Source organism: Pinus tabuliformis, chromosome 3_2 (genome assembly GCF_031772625.1).
Source record: "Pinus tabuliformis cultivar Carrire ecotype Pingquan chromosome 3_2, CPIR1, whole genome shotgun sequence".
Lineage (NCBI taxonomy): Eukaryota > Viridiplantae > Streptophyta > Pinopsida > Pinales > Pinaceae > Pinus > Pinus tabuliformis.
Genome location: NC_142302.1, coordinates 308,501,938 through 308,518,543, shown reverse-complemented (window position 1 = coordinate 308,518,543; position 16,606 = coordinate 308,501,938). Strand labels below are relative to the sequence as shown.

General features: G+C 38.3%; 1 protein-coding gene across 2 annotated transcripts in view; it reads left to right on the top strand.

The window, feature by feature from the left end:
- Positions 1-16,606, top strand: part of LOC149180784 (putative peroxisomal acyl-coenzyme A oxidase 1.2) — a 473,981-nt gene that overhangs the window by 143,065 nt on the left and 314,310 nt on the right. For both annotated transcript variants that reach the window (XM_089416295.1, XM_089416296.1), the window contains one exon: positions 14,743-14,874. In XM_089416295.1, coding sequence (XP_089272421.1) covers positions 14,743-14,874 — 132 coding nt within the window. The remainder of the gene's footprint in view (positions 1-14,742; positions 14,875-16,606) is intronic.

The window sequence follows — 16,606 nt, the reverse complement described above, 5'->3', positions numbered from 1 at the left end:
GTCAGGGCTATGCTACATGATCAAGATATCCCTCATTTCCTATGGGCAGAGGCATGCATGACAACTATCTACTTACAAAATCGAAGTCCTCATAGGATTCTTAACAACATGACTCCGAAAGAAGCATTTACAAGAAAGAAGCCAAGTGTGGATCATCTTCGGATATTTGGGTGTCCTGTGTATATTCATATACCCAAGGACAAAAGAAAGAAGCTAGATCCTACCAGTCTAAAGGGCATCTTTGTGGGATATAGTGCTTCATCAAAAGCATATAGAATTTATATCAAGGAGGATCGTCGAATTGAAGTAAGCAAGGATGTCATCTTTGATGAGAGCATAGCTTACAAGAAATCAAGGGATGTTCCGGTTGACTCTGATGAAGAAGAGATACCTATCTTTGAGGATATCTCTAGGGATAATAATGGTCAAGAACTAGGACCTGCTCAAGAAGATGTTGAAGGTCCTTGTGAGCCTATACAACAAGTAATTGTTCCTAAAAATTGGAAGAAGCCTGCTTGGATGAAAACTACTCTTCAAGAGGCAGAAGGACATACAACATCGGGGATATCCTGGGAAAGTAAGAGACAAAAGAGGTATTCTGGATATGATGCATACATGACAAGGCTTATTGAGGAGAAATCTTCCTCCTAGGCTAAACATCAAGAATGGAGGAATGCTATGTAGGAAGAATACCAGTCCATAATGAAGAATGATGTCTGGGAGATTGTCCCTAGGCCAAGTGACAAATCTACAATCACTTCAAAATGGATTTACAAGATAAAGCACACTGCATATGGGAGCATAGACAAATACAAAGCAAGGTTTGTAGCAAGAGGCTTCTCGTAGAAGGAAGGAATTGATTATGAGGAAACCTTTGCTCCCACAGCTAGTTATACAACAATAAGATCGCTTGTTTCATTGGCTGCTACTATGGAATGGAACCAATGTTTTAAAAATCGGAACCGGTGACCGGATCAGTCCACCTAATGAACCGGGTTACCGACTGGAACCAGTCGAATCGGGACTGGTTAGGTCTAAACGAACTGGTTTTAGAAAAATACATTAAATAATTAATTTTTAATGAAAAAAACTATTATTAAGATTTAAAACCATGATTACAAGCCAACAGAGACAAAATATGCAAAGATTGCTCATTTATATACCATGTAAAGGTGAATATATCAAAATGGCACCGAGTGCAATACATATCATCGACAAAATACATAAGCAATGAGGCTCTAAATGGCCTCTAGAGTGCAAAAACAAAGCCTACAAACTATGGGGCCAGTGGCCTACTACAAGACTCAAGTCTACATATATGATAATTGTGATCAACATTATCACTTGAAACTTCTCATGAGTCATCATGATCAAACTCAGTTGGTTGAGTCTCGACTCCCAAACTTTGCAGTCACAATTCTCTATTGGTTCAGTGACTTGAGTCTCAAACTTCTGAAGGTATTCTGCCCTGATATGCCCTATTATTTCATTTGGTGCTCCACATGGCTTTACATGGCCTCCTATCCTAGCCAAGTGTTGCTTGAACTTGTTAATACCCCCTCCTTCAATGGGTTTTTGGCAATATTTGCAGATCATTTTGCCATCAATCATATCACAATGAGCCCATGCAGTATCTCTGGCTTTTGGAGGCATGATGACTACTACTTAGCTTAAACTCTGATGTTCCACTACTCCAACAAAAACTCAACACTCTCCAAGCTCCCAAGCAAACTCTCAAACACTCCAAATGAGATGTGTGAGACAAATGAGAGGGAGAAGGGCCTCTTAAAAGCTTGAAGAGGGTGTTTTTGGAGGGAAAGGACCCTTACTTTCCCTCCAAAAACCCTAAACCACCTTGGATAAGCTGCTGTGTGGGTCCTCCGCGAGCATGGCAGGTAACTGACCGGTTTAGGGCGGAACCGGCTGGTTTGACCACAAACCGGCTGGTTCCGTCCTAAACCGTTCGGTTAGGACCGGTTAGGGCCCATTTCTCGCCATCCAGCCTCCTAAACCAGGTTTTTGCTCCGGTTCCAACCGGTGGGCCTGCTAACCGACCGGTTAGATTGGTAACCAGTTAGCTAGGCTGGTTTTTAAAACTATGGATGGAACATCCATCAAATGGATGTCAAGACAACTTTCTTGAATGGGGCCATTGGTGAGGAGGTTTTGCATTGAGCAGCCTCAAGGATTTGAAATAAAGCAGAGGGAGACTCATGTCTACAGATTGAAGAAAGCTCTATATGGCTTAAAGTAAGCACTTAGGGCTTGGTGTGCAAGGATGGATACATATCTATTGAGTGTTGGTTTTACCAAGAGTACTCCAAATCCTAACCTATATATCAAGGTGGTCCAGGATGGACCAATTATCATACTTTTGTATGTCGATGATCTACTAGTTATAGGTGTAGAGCATCAGATTCACGAATGCAAGAAGCAGTTAGCAACATAATTCGATATGAAGGATCTTGGAATTGTGCACTATTATTTGGGACTAGAGGTATGGCAAAAGCCAGGAGAGATATCTTGTTCAAGGTAAGTATGTGATCAAGATGCTTCAAAGTATGGCATGATGGATTGCAAGCCTATCTATGATGACTCTTATGATTACCAATTTAAAGAAGTTGAGGAGTTCAAAGTCTAGTCTGGTGGATCCTGCTTGCTATAGACAGTTAATTGGGTCCTTGATGTATCTAGTGAATACTAGACCAAACATTTGTTTTGTAGTAAATGTCCTAAGTCAGTTTCAGATAGAGTCAAAACATGATCATTGGATTGCAGCCAAGCATATCCTAAGATATTTACGTGGAACTATATATCACTACCTCCCGTGCACAGGTAATAAATTCCAACTCGTGGGATATACAGATTCATGTTGGGGTGACAGTGAGACAAACAGAAGAAGCACAACAGGTGGATGCTTCAGCCTAGGATCTTCCATGGTCTCATGAATGAGCAGAAAGCAAGATACAGTTTGTTTGAGTAGTGCTGAAGCTGAGTATGTTGTTGCAAGCGAGGTCTGTCGGGAAGCAGTTTGGCTCAGGAAGTTACTATCAGACTTGTTTGAAGGACCGCTTAGCCCTACATGGATACATTGTGATAATCAAAGTTGCATAAGATTGATGGAAGACCCGATGTTTCATGCTAGACGAAGCATATAAACAACAAGTACCACTACATCAAAAGCTTGGTACGAGATGGGGTCGTGGAGCTGCACTATCTACCTATAGATGAACAGGTAGCAGACATACTGACTAAAGTGTTACCAAATAAGAAGTTTGAGTACCTGAGAGGTAAGCTTGGTTTGGTGGATATCTCTTCCATAATTGAGAGGGAGTGATATTGGATAGTTCTTGTCTTTATGGGTCAGACACTAGACTAGGACTAACAACCGTAAGTCTTAGTGAAGGCCATAAAGGAAGAATGGAGTCTGAAGGATTGAATAAGCATCTAGATTGGAACTTCTTATGGATTGGAGAATCCAGGTAAAGAAGTTGCTGACCGATGCTCTTTGAGGATGAGGTAGGGCATCTGAGATAAGAGTAGTCGAAGAGGACCAATATTCTTTGAGGATTCAGGTTTGGGAATCTAAGATAAGAATAGACCTAAAAGGGCATACTTTGTAGACATTCGGATGGGGTATGTGCCTTGAGAGGTAGTGTGGCAGCTCACGTAAAGCCTCCCAGCATAATGCTCATAATTAAAGATGAACTTGTCCAGTTAAGGCCTTCAGGGACAATGTTGGTTATGATAAATATGCTTGACAAAAGATGGGTTATCAATCCGACTCTTCTTATGAGAGTGCTTCAAGATTGAGATTCCTTGTACCATGAATACCTCCCTAGTTAAGAGGGAGTGTTGAAAATTGTAGCTAGGTTTGGTCTTCATTATGATGTAATTAATCATGACATTGTATATTCTTTATAAAGAAAGAAAGAGAAAGAAAAAGAAAGAGAAAGAAAAAGAAATTATATTTTCTTTTTGGAGTATGGGTTTCATACTCAAGCTTGAGCCAAAAGCATGTTCTTCATGCTTTTAGGTCTTCTAAGTCTTTATAGGATAAAGAATAATATTACTCGTGTCATAGTCCCATTTGGACTCATTGTAATGAAGAAAAATATTTATTTTGTCAAGAAAAAGCCATGGATAAGCCCAAGACCTTGTCGGCCCAAGAGCAAGATCAACTCGGCCTAAAGGAGGGCTATTCAACTCCTCAAGGAGGCTATAAATACAAAGGAGCTCGACCTCATTTGGAAACTCAACTCAAGCAAGTTTGATTTGCAATAGCGAAGAAGAAGTGTAGATGGGAGGACAAAGAGGAGTAGAAGTCAATGTTTGTCAAATAATCTCTTTTCCTGTCTCGCTAGGGTTTGTGAAGCTGCCAGTTGCAGGAGGTCGAAATTCTGAAGTAGTTACAGGAGGCCGAAATTGCAGGGCCGAAATTCTGTTGCAGGGGCCAAAGTTGTAGCCTCAAGGAAACAATATTGAAGTTCTGGAAGTTGTCTCAAGGAAGATCTAGCTGGGGGCTGGCTTGGGGCTTTGAGGGTTTGTTGGCTTTGGTCTTTGGGTCTTAGAAGTCTCTTTTGTAAGCAAATCCTAAAGAAGAAAATCAACTTTTTTCTTGGTTTTCCCCTTGGAGTGGTTTTGCCTGGGCTTGTAGCCTATATCTTGTGTACTTTGTTGCTTTGTGATCTTCATTGGTTTGATAATTATTTGATGAACATAACTAAAAAGGTAATAAAGAATCAACTAACATCACAAGTAATTATCATGATAAGGAAAATAAGTTCTAATCTACAAGTCTCCATATTTTCCAACACCCCTCTTGTGTCTCTCTACATCCCATTGACTTGCTCTTATAATCTTTTGTTGGAGCTTCAACGACCATGATTAGATCCTCATCAACGACTATGATCATCTTAGATTTGATCTGTGTGAGTCTCTAGAGCATTCTTGATCTTCCTTAATTAATTCCCATTAATTAATCAATTTTCTTTAGTTAGATTTAGGCATTTTTTAATTATTGATCAATTAATTTATTTAAGGCTTTTCACAAGCTTATCTCATGAAATCTTTTCTGGGTTTTAGAGATCTCATGTTCCTTAGTCTCTTAGACACAAATCGAGACTAGAACAACTGTCCAATGCTACCAAAATCTAACTTGGCATTGGGATCCAAGTGGATCTATTGATGGGAGGTTGAGTCAGAGATGGGTTTGGGATCCAAGTATTGAGGGATCTATTGTCGCCCGGAGTGTACAGGCGCTGCGACAACGCTCAGGACGGGAGCTATCATTCTGATTCCCGCCCACTTCGTTCTAGTTGTCTCCCAACAATAGGCCATGGGGGGTAGTTCCTATGAAATGAAGTGAAGGAATGCAAGTTGAGAATCAACTTACTTGGGAGACACGGATTAGTGGCCTAGCCATTTGGTTGAAGTTAAGCAAGATTGTTGATTAAATTAGATTTTTCAATTATGAGACCAATGCCTTAATGGAGTCACAAATACTTGCTTCTTATGAATTGAAACCAAATGACCTGATGGACACTCGCTGCTTGAATGATTGACTAACCTATATGATGTGAAAATCCTAGGACCTACGTGAGATGCAATGATCTTGGTAAGTTTTAGTTAAATGCTTAGTCTAAGTGTAACCTTCCTGTAACTATTTTGAAGCTAGGCTCTAAGGTAGGTTGTGGGAAGGAGGCTAACAGGAAGCAGGCTAGGGCCTAATTAACGATACCTTCTGTTAGGCTTCTATCACCCGATGCCTCCGACGTTGCAGAGACTGTGGCTCTGACGACTACAAGGTCACCGTGTTAACCACCGAAGAGTTGCCGAGACCCCTCAAGCTAGATAAGAAGGGTTGTCCTATATCTCTATCAACCTAGCTTATGCTAGGAGGTAAATTATTAATGCAAGTCTAGATCTAGAATGCTTATGCAAGAGATTATGAGTGAGATTTATCTTGAGTTAAGATTTTCTTAAGTTGTTTAAGTACTTTGGTTAGAAACCTTTTAAGAGTACTCATCAACAAGATAAAATGCTTATAGATACAAGTGCAAATGTCAACAATATTTCACAAGATACCAAGTAACCCAAGATGCCAAATGCTAACAATAGTCAATCAAGACGCTGGTCACAAATTTATGACAGTTTATATCAGCAATACTACTTCAGAAAATTCAGATTTATCAATGTTGTAGCAACAGTTTATAAACTACTTCAAACGACGAAACTTGCCCAACACATTGAAACATAAAATTTCCAATTTGACCAGTAATGTGAATTGGCTTCTTTAGCACATTTTATGATGGTGTATTCAGCGATATTTCAAATCTGATTTAAAAAATACAGCAGTAAGTAAAGACAGATCAACAAGATAAAACTGCCCAAAATAGATGGCCAATATGCCCAAAAATAGCAAAATGCACGAGAACTTGAAAATTTATATTTTAGGGCTTTTAGTGAGTTTGACTTAGCATTTTTCAGATCTGATTTGATAATTACAGCAGTTAATTAATCACAGATCAGCAAGCTAAAAATACTGAATATGCTGCCCCAAATGTATAAAAAAGGTAAGTTTTTGCCGGAAATTGGAAATTCAAAATTTTTAGTTCTTATCAAGCATATGCTTCAAAAATATTTCAGACTTGAATTTCATAGTTATGCAGTAAATTCCAGCAAGCTAAAATGTTAGATATATAAGTCAAATTAGAGATGCCCAAGCGGCCAAAACTTGTGAAAATTTAGATTTTGCAATTTTAATCGATTTTTACCAATTGAAATATGATTTTAGGGCTTAGAAATTGATGATTTAACTGCTTTAATAAAACTGAAGCAAAATAAGGGTTTGGAGGTCAAACCCTAGGCTCAAGGCCTTGAAGATCCCACTGATGAAAATTATTGAAATCTTGGGATCACCTTGCCGCTTGCGAGATACAAATTTTGAGACCTTATCCTTGCAAAACCGCCAAATATTTAGCCTTAAATCTTCAGATTAGGGTTTCAAGTCAATTTTGGGGGAAAAGGCCAAGAATTGGAGAACAAGGTCAAGGGAAGCGAATTTGCGGGGATAAATGGGCTACAATGATAGATCGGGGCACAAGGATGGAGAAAATGGCCAACGCTTTTCCCAATGAGGCTAGCATTGGAGAAATAAGGGTTTAGGGGCTAAGGGCCTAGGGCTTAAAGGCTCCACAAGGGAGCCGCAAGCCCTTAGAGGGTTGCGGCCAAGGAAGAGGAGGGGATGAGGGCCGAGGGAGGAGGGTCGAGAGCTATGTTATCGGATCTGGTAGCAGGGGGGCCAAGATCCACAGATCCTCGGATCTGATCTGGATCTGGATTAGGATACGGAGGAATACGGATGAAATACGATAGGTGGCAGATCTTTCTTCTTGGGAAACAAATCCTCCTTGCCAGAAACACATCCTGCTTCATTTGCCGGAACCCACAAACTTTTTGGCCAAAAGCCGGAACCCACAAAAGTTAAAAACTTAAAGCGTGTGCGGAGGATTTTAGGGTTTGCAATTTTTACTTTAGCTAAAGGTAGTGTTGTCCCTATTTGTCAGCAGTGCACCCACCATTCAACAGGTGGAAGTTGGAACAGGAAACGGCGTTGAACGTTTCGGTTTGGCGTTATTCACTGTTCAGGCATTGCCACATTTGTCGTTGTCGTTATTCACTGTTCAAGCGTTCAGGCTTCAACGTTTGTTGTTTGTTGGACCAAGTCACACCGCAAGCCTGCAAGGTATTTGTCTATTGAATATTCTGCTGATTTATTTCCGCCACAATAACCTATGATAAGTTGTATTCGGGTCAACGCCAGTTCACTAATAACGAGCTCATCCCCACCTTTAGCCACCCCGTCAAACTTATCTGTAGCCACCCCTCGTCAGACTTGTTCCAACTTCCTTGTACACAGCTCCAAAGCCTCCCTTGCCCAACTTATTATCTTCATGAAACTCCCCTGTTGTTTCAGTCAATGTGTCCAAGCTAAACACTATTTGGGGATTGAACAATGATCCTGATCCCGAGAAGCCATCACGCCTTCCCGAATCTGATAAATTTTTATATACATATATACAAAAGAGAAAGCATGGAAGTTAAAAAAATTGATCATTAGAAGCTAAATAGTAAAAGTATTTTAAATGTTTTATAAGATTAAGTTCAAAGAATAAAGTATGTATATTTTTATTTTAATAGAATTTATTAGTAAAATGGAAAATGATTTTTTATTCTATAAATATTAAATAACAAAGTCTCAGACGCTAATACAGTAATTTAATTTGGTATTATATATGGGAAAGAATATATATGACTGTAGAACATGGTTGTATCTCTATGTCCTCTTATCTTATTATTAGAAATATTAATAATAATTGCATTATTGCACCGAGAAGTGTTCTACCATTCAGGAAGATATTCATATTGTAGTGGTGTGTTAAAACTTAAATGAAGTGTATTTTAATTTTTATTATTTAATTGTGTATTGATAATTATTAATATATTATAATTTGAACTTTATATGCAGTACTGAGTAAGATAACTTATAGACCATTATCATTATGGAACTTGAACCATCACAACATGAGCAGAGTGAAGGGGAAATCATCAAAATAGACCCAAAATCTCCTCTATGGCAGTATGTGGAGATTATTGGAAAAAATCTCGGAGGTGGTTCATTTAAATGGAAGTGCAATGAATGCCAAGATATCAAAAATGGCTCATATACTAGAGTGAAGGCCCATCTCACTGGTCAAACTAACACAGGGGTGCAAGTATGCACCGGGCCAAAAGATGCAAATGGCAAACCTGGCAAAGGTTTGAGTCCTAGAAAAATGAAATTCTATGCATCTTTGCAAGAAGCTGCTGATAGGAAGCTTGCTAAGGGAAAACACCTTGTGCAAATCTCTACAACTAGGCCTCCATTGCCATCTAGGCCTGCTGCCACAACTAATAAAAGGCCCACTCTAGACCCTCTTGAAGCAGCTTTCAATAATCAAGGTAGAGACATAGCCGATGAACATGTAGCTCGTTGCATCTATGCAAATGGGCTAGGTGCGTTCCCCTTATTGGCAACAAATGATTAAGGCAGTTAATGAAGCGCCAAAAGGGTACAAAAGCCCTGGATATGAAAAGGTCCACACTACTTTGTTGGCATCAGAGAGACAATCCGTGGATAGACAACTACAGGCAATCTGGGATACATGGGCAGAAACAGGGGTGTCCATCATTTCTGATGGATGGAGAGACCAAAGAAACCGTCCATTAATTAATGTTGTTGCAGTATGCCCCCAAGGGGCAATGTTTTGAAGGCTGTTGATTGTAGTGGAATAGAGAAAGATGCATCTTTCATATCCACAATTCTTATTCATGCAATAGAAAGTGTGGGGCCACATAATGTTGTTCAAGTCATTACGAACAATGCACAGGTTTGTAAAGTTGCAGGTTTGATTGTGGAGGGTCGATAATGATCACATCTTTTGGACTCCATGTGTAGTACATTCATTGAACTTTATGTTTGCCAAGATTGGTGAGATTGAATGGATTAATGAAATATATGTAGCAACAAAAGAAATCGAAATGTTCATAACCAATCAGTCAATGTCCCAGGCCATATATCGAGGTTTTGTAAAGTTGGAGCTACTGAAGGTATTTTTTTTAATCAACATTATTTCAAATTTCAAAATTTGTATTGGAAATTCCTAATTTTAATTACAAATTTGTGTATGATTTCTCATTTGAGATTTGACTTTTTGAAACTTGTAGGTTGCTGAAACTCGTTTTGCCTCCCACACTCTTGTCATAAAGAGACTTGTGGTGGTGAGACAAGCATTACAAGCAATGGTCATTGACCCTCTTTGGGAATCATGGAGGACTTCCACTTCTGATAGAGGGCAAGAAAACAAGTCCATCATTCTTGATGATGCATGGTGGGACAAGGTCAAATACCTTCTATGGTTCACTGAACCAATCTTGACCTTGATCAAGACATTTGATACAGATACACCTTGTTTGGGGCAAGTTTTTGAAAACATTGATAGTATGTTGGAGAGGATTAGGGAAATTATCAGGGCAAGTGAAAATGACCCTTATGAAACAGTCTATTATTTAGTGAAAGACATAGTTACAGAAAGGTGGAACAAAATGACCACACCATTACACCTTCTGGCATATGCATTGCACCCTAAATACTATCATTCCAAAATTTTGTCTTTACTTGGTAGAACAACGCCAAACAAGGATTCTGAAGTGGTACAAGGATACAAGACAAGTTTGAGGAAAATTTATAGAGATATGGGAGTTGCAATGGAAGTCTACCAAGAATTTGGAGGGTTTGTACAGTTTACTGGTAGTTTTTCAGATCCAGTAGCTATGGACAATCGAGGGTATCTTGATCCTATTACTTTGTGGGACTTCCATGGTGGGGATAACATTCATCTCTCTACTCTAGCCACCAAGTTGCTATCACAAGTTGCTAGTTCATCATCAGTTGAGAGGAATTGGAGTACATATGGCTTCATCCATTGAATGAAGCGAAATAGGTTGGGAGTGGCAAAGGCTGAGGATCTTGTTTATGTTCATTCCAACCTCCGTCTTCTATCACATGTTGAACTAGAGTATAAAAAAGGTCCGAGCAGGATGTGGGATGTGGAGCCTGAGATCTCTGACTTGAACCTAACACTAAATGCCATGACGCACCTTAACTTACTTGAGGATATTTTTCCACCACGAGTTCAACCTACTGATGCAACTTCCTACATTCCAGGACCCCCATCATCTATTCATGAGGTAGAGTTCCAATATGCAGAAGATATAGATTCATTTGAGGATATGTAAATGTATTTACTATTATCATTTATGATATTATGATCCTTTTTGTTACTTTGTATGAGGGTTGATGCATCATTTCAGTGTTTCAGTCTTCATATTTATAATATATCTAATGGTTTCAGTTCTAAAAGTGTTTGATGGTTTCATGGAGTATTTGATTTTCGAACTCTAAAGTGTTTTTTAAAATTTTGAAAATATTATTATATTTTATTTTTTTGTACCTGATGTATCCTTGCCGTATCCGGATCCTGGATTTTCAAAAACTAGCGGATCCGGATCTGGATCCATATCCGAATCCGAATCCTGGTAACATAGGCTGAGAGGACGAGGGGAGGTCGAGAAGGCTAGGGGAGCAAGACGCAAGGGAAGGAGGCCGAGAGGAGGAGGGGCTAGTGGCAAGCCTAGGAGGGCCTAGGAGAGGAGGAGGGAGGCCGAAGCCTCAAAACCCCACGACAAGGCCTAGGGAGGCTCTAAACCAAGAAGCAGAGGGAAGGAGGAGAGATGCTAGGCTTAGAGGAGGCAAATCTGGTCCCGAGAAGGCCAAAAACTGAAAACCCTTGTCTCAAATTTTTTTCTTCTTCTGGATCTGAATTTTGCCATCAAATATTTAGTGAAAGTCCTTGCAAAATTATCATGAGGCTGGAGCTTACTCTCAAGGGCCTAGATCTAGCTCTTCCTTCACTCAATCCCTTGATTCAACCTACAAAAAATAGAAATACAACACCCAAACCCCAAATATATACAAAATAAATTAAAAAAAAGCCCAACCTAAGTTAGAAAAATAATTTACAATTTAAATTTACAATTTTATTTACAAAATGTACATGGGTTTTCAAACGGATTTTGAGAAAATAATTTTTATAATATTTTTTACTTGAAAGAATGGCTAAAACGCTTCAAAAAGATTAATGATCACTATAGCCCAAGCGAAGATTAAATCCACCATATAAAAACTAGAGATCCAAGCAAAGTAACCCTTGCCCACAGTCTGTGAACTTGGAGACCAAGGATCGAGTACCTGCAAACACTATGTATTATCTCAAAATAATAATCATAAAGCACCACATAGGAAGCCCGTAGTCAATTCATACCACAGATCAACGAAACAAAAACACCTCAAGTTGCACCCCAAAGTCTTTTACTATGGTAGAAAAAATAGTTCCCAGCAGGACAATAGTTTAAACAATGCTTTCGCAGCAATTCTAGCCAGAGATCAAGATGACTAGAGACTCAAATGATTCTCTAATTTATAGATAAATCCTCCAAATGGAAAAATAATGGCTAGTTTCTTTGATCCTTGTCAAAATAATCTTGGTCGTTGATAAACACTTCAAGATCTTTTAATCTTGGCTCTTGATTTTTATTTTTGAGGGATTTTTGAATTTATCATTTAATTCTATTTTAATTATCTCAAAATTAATTATTTAGAGCTAATTTTCTCAAAAAATTGACTTTGATTTAACCACCAAGGTCCAAGGGTCCAAATTTTCTTGAAAAAGACAATATTCCCTTAGTGGAGGACCTTTAAAATTTGATTCTTTTAAGACCCACGAATTTTTCCATTTGGAAAATTTATTTTCCTAGACAATTTAATTTTGACTCTAATTAATTAATTTTTTGGCTTAGGATTTAATTTTATTTTGCCAGAAAAGTTAATTAATTTACACGAGGGGATTAATTATTTTTCCAACTCTCTAATACATATGATTTTTCATTTACAAGACTCAAAGAGGGAATACACATTTTTCTTAGACCCTCAAGACACATAACCCATCTGTGACTCAATATGATCTAATAAACCAAGTGATTTGTAATAAAATAATTTAGCCAATTAGCTTAAATTATTCCCAAACCACTTTTACATCAAACTCTACTAAAACACTAAGATTCACCTAATAATTCGACAATAAATTTCACCCTAACTTTGGAGGTTTAAGCTGGAGGGAAAAAACTCTTTTGATTAGTCGTGTCAAAAAACACAGGTAATCAATGAGGTTAAAAAACCTCCTAGGATGGAATTCGTCATCAAATTATAGGGTTACCTAGGTTGTTACATAGACTCACGGTTTTACTAAGATCATTTACAATATATAACTTGTAGAATGGGATCACTATGACACACAGACCGCTGATATGTGATCCGATCCTTGTTGAAAAAGTTGGTGCTTCTGCTTCCTTGGAACTTTGACAATTTGAGTGCAACATGATCCATTCAGGTTTGGTTAGCATGGAGGCATGATGTGACCCAGTGGTTCATATGGGATCCTGGTATCAGTGTATAAATGCCTCTACAGTGGACAAATGCGGATTGCTTGATGACAAACAATCTCGGGGTGGGAGGATTTGTGATGTTCCCATTTTCAGTTTCCGTTATGATGCAGTCAGGATGTACTTCCAGGGTTGGCGACAACCAGTTTACAAGAGCAAGATTACATCATGAGAGGACTGAAGGGGTTTTGGAGGAGTTTTATGGGGTCCAATGAAGTTCACTTACCGTATTTCACCATTGGGGGTACTTCCGCACAATTCATTCTTGGTTCCATCACATTCTGACAACTTCTGTAAAACAGATTTATTTTTAGTATATTTTAATTGTATACACTAAAGGTGTTGTTGGAAGCGGGTTATTTGGAGAAACACCTTAGTGTAATAGCTCATTGGAACCAGAATGAGATCTATAGGATGGGATGGTGAAAAGTGTCATTCAGTGGCTGAAGAAATCGTGAAGGAAAATTTACCATTTTCTAGGATTAAAAGTGATTTTAGTAGCCCTAGGACAAAAACCCTTGGGTGATTTGGTGAGAGTGGATGAAAACCCATCTCATCCTTTGGTGAATTCATTTAGGATTCATAGGAGTGCTTATTGGTTGTAGTTCCATTTTTGGGAGGCCAAATCCAGTGTTGCAGCAGATATATCTCGAGGCCAAATTCAATTGGAGGATCCCATCTCAGTTATCCTCTAGTTATTTGTAAAATCAGTTTTTTTTGTATTAATATAAATAGAGCTAAGATTTCTTGCATGCATTTATTGTCTATTCTGAGTTGGAGTTGGTATTTCTTAGTTTTCCCATTAAATTTATAGTACAATTTGTGTGATTTGATTGATGAATTCACGGCAATATTTTTCTTAAGCAAACATCCCGAGAAAATTATGAAATTTAATAATCGAGATATTACATCCACCTGCCTTAATAATTGTAGGATCTAATTTTTTATCCATAGCTTGGTTAGCCAACCAATCTGCCACCTTATTAGCTGCTCTTCTTGTTGAGAACTTGAGTGTACAGATTCAACATTGAAATTCTCTAGAAACAAGATCCAATATTATTGTTGTCCCGCTGACATTCCTCTCATATTCTTTTTTCTTCTTATTTCTATTGCCCAAGTAGATTAAGGCACTAGTCACAAAATCAGAATTTAAACTAAGTCAGACAGCTTAGGGATATCCCTGTGAGACCAGAGAAGCACTGGTCTAAAACTGAGAGGCACTGTGCTGGTGACAAGATCTTTTCCTAGATTGCCCTTTTGGAACTCCTTGAGATTCCTCAAGGGACAATTCTGAGTTATAAGTTGATATGAATACCTGATGCACAATAATTTTCCTTCCAGAGGGAATAAAATATGTGAGAGAGAATAAGTTTGAGTTCTTGTAAGTATCTACATCTGTGCCACATTTTTATCATTAAGGATTGTTCGGGTTTGTTATTTAAGTTGTTTTCTAGTTCACACTTTCATCTTGCGGCTTCTTACGTTCAAAGTTCCCTTCTCTGATTTTGTTTGATACTTTCTGGTCTTTATTTTTTGTAACTTCTCTTTCTAAGAGAGAATTTTGCCCTTGCTCAAGAAACATGATTTTTCAACAAAGGATTTTAGATAATGATATTGAAGTATTACCTTGAATTTTGCCAGGATGCAATTGAAAAATGCAGGAAAGCTTGTGGGGGCCATGGTTACTTATGTGCTAGTGGACTTCCAGAGCTATTTGCAGCATATATACCTGCTTGCACATATGAGGGTGACAACACAATTCTTTTTATCCAGGTAAGCTCAGCTTTCAAGTAAAATTTCTCTGAGTGCTAACACTAATGTTAAGTCACATTCATTTGTCAACATTTTATGTCTCCTGTTTCTGGAAAAGAAATTTCTGCTAAGAAGGGTTGTTCAATCTTCTTTTGGCATGCTAGTGAATAGATCTTTCACTCTAATTTCTTTCAAATTCTGTTCTTTGTTCTTTTGATGAATAAAATTTGCCTCAGACCTTTTTGGGGTGAGTGACCTTGGAGATAGGTAGTTCACTTTTCCCAAGCACCTAAGATCTGCCAAGCAAGAATATAGAACTGAAACATAATTTATTTGCACTTCTACCTCCTAGTCTGGACCCATGCCCTAGATATAAATCTTTGTTTCTATTTTGAAGGAAAAAGATATCGAGGTTGAAAAAATATTACTTTCTATCTATGTTGCAGGAAATGTGCCCCCCACCTTGTATGGACCAAAACACTGAAACATGACTGAAACACATTTCAATCTGTATGAAACATGTTTCACTTGTGGGAAACACGTTCATACAGACTGAAATGCGTTTCAGTGTCCGTAAAGCGTGTTTCCAAAAACAATTGTTCGATTTTGCCTTAGTTTGATTGTTGGGACTCAACATTTTGGTTTTAATGTTTAATTAGAGGTTTAATGTTTAATTAGAGGTTAATTATGAATTAATGAGACCTCAGAAACCTATAAGACCACAATTTTTTCTTTTAAAAGAGGTTTTCACTGTCAATTTGCACCAAAAATGCTAACAATTAATGGTAATGTTAAATTCTTAGAGTCCCTTATACTTAAATTCTATGTTACCGGATCTGGCAGGGGAGGGGCAAGATCCCCGGATCCACGGATCTGATCCAGATCCGGATCCTTATCCGCCAGAATACGCGGAAATATGGCAGGTGGCGGATCCTTGTCGACGGAAACAGATCCTGTAAAAGTTTGTCGGAACCGGTGAATGTGAAAAGCAAATGCCGCCAGTGATTTTAGCTTTTTGTCTTTTCGTTAAAGGTTAAAGTGTGCACCCTACTCTCGAGGAACAGGCGGAACAAGCGAGGAAGGCATGACTGCTTATTCATCACGACCGCTTATTCATCACCGTTTGGTGTCGTTCATCGCACTCGTATTCCAATATTCGAAGCTCATTTTTGTAGCTTTGTTCTTCGAAGGTTTGAGACTCGAGAGTTTGTTTCAATTTTTTTTGTTCCCCAATTCCACCGAAACCCGTCTTTAATTCCGAGTGGGTTAGGGAGAAAAAAGATAGCGGAAATGGGATTCAGACCTTTTAAATGGTTCTTCGCCTACACTTCCTCCACTAACCCGACATCCCTACAACACTACTTCCTACACGACAAATATGTTGTTTTTTATTGTGTTATTTGTTTTTTATTTGTGTTTTTTATTGTGTTATTTGTAACGAATATGTGTGTTTATCGTGTGGAGCCATGCAGTAAAAAGTAATATCCTATAGTATAATATGTGTATGGTTTGTGTGAAATTTATTGATTGTGTGGGGCTTGGCGTTAGTTTATTGGTCTAAATAGTCCTAAGTCCATATATATATATATATATTAATTGTATAGATCATCCGGTTGATATCCATCCCCGATTGCTTGTATTGTGCCATGCAGTAAAAAGTAATATTCTATAGTATAATATGTGTATGGTTTGTGTGAGGTTTATTGATCGTGTGGGGCCTAGAGTCAGTTTATTGCTCTATATAGTCCTAAGT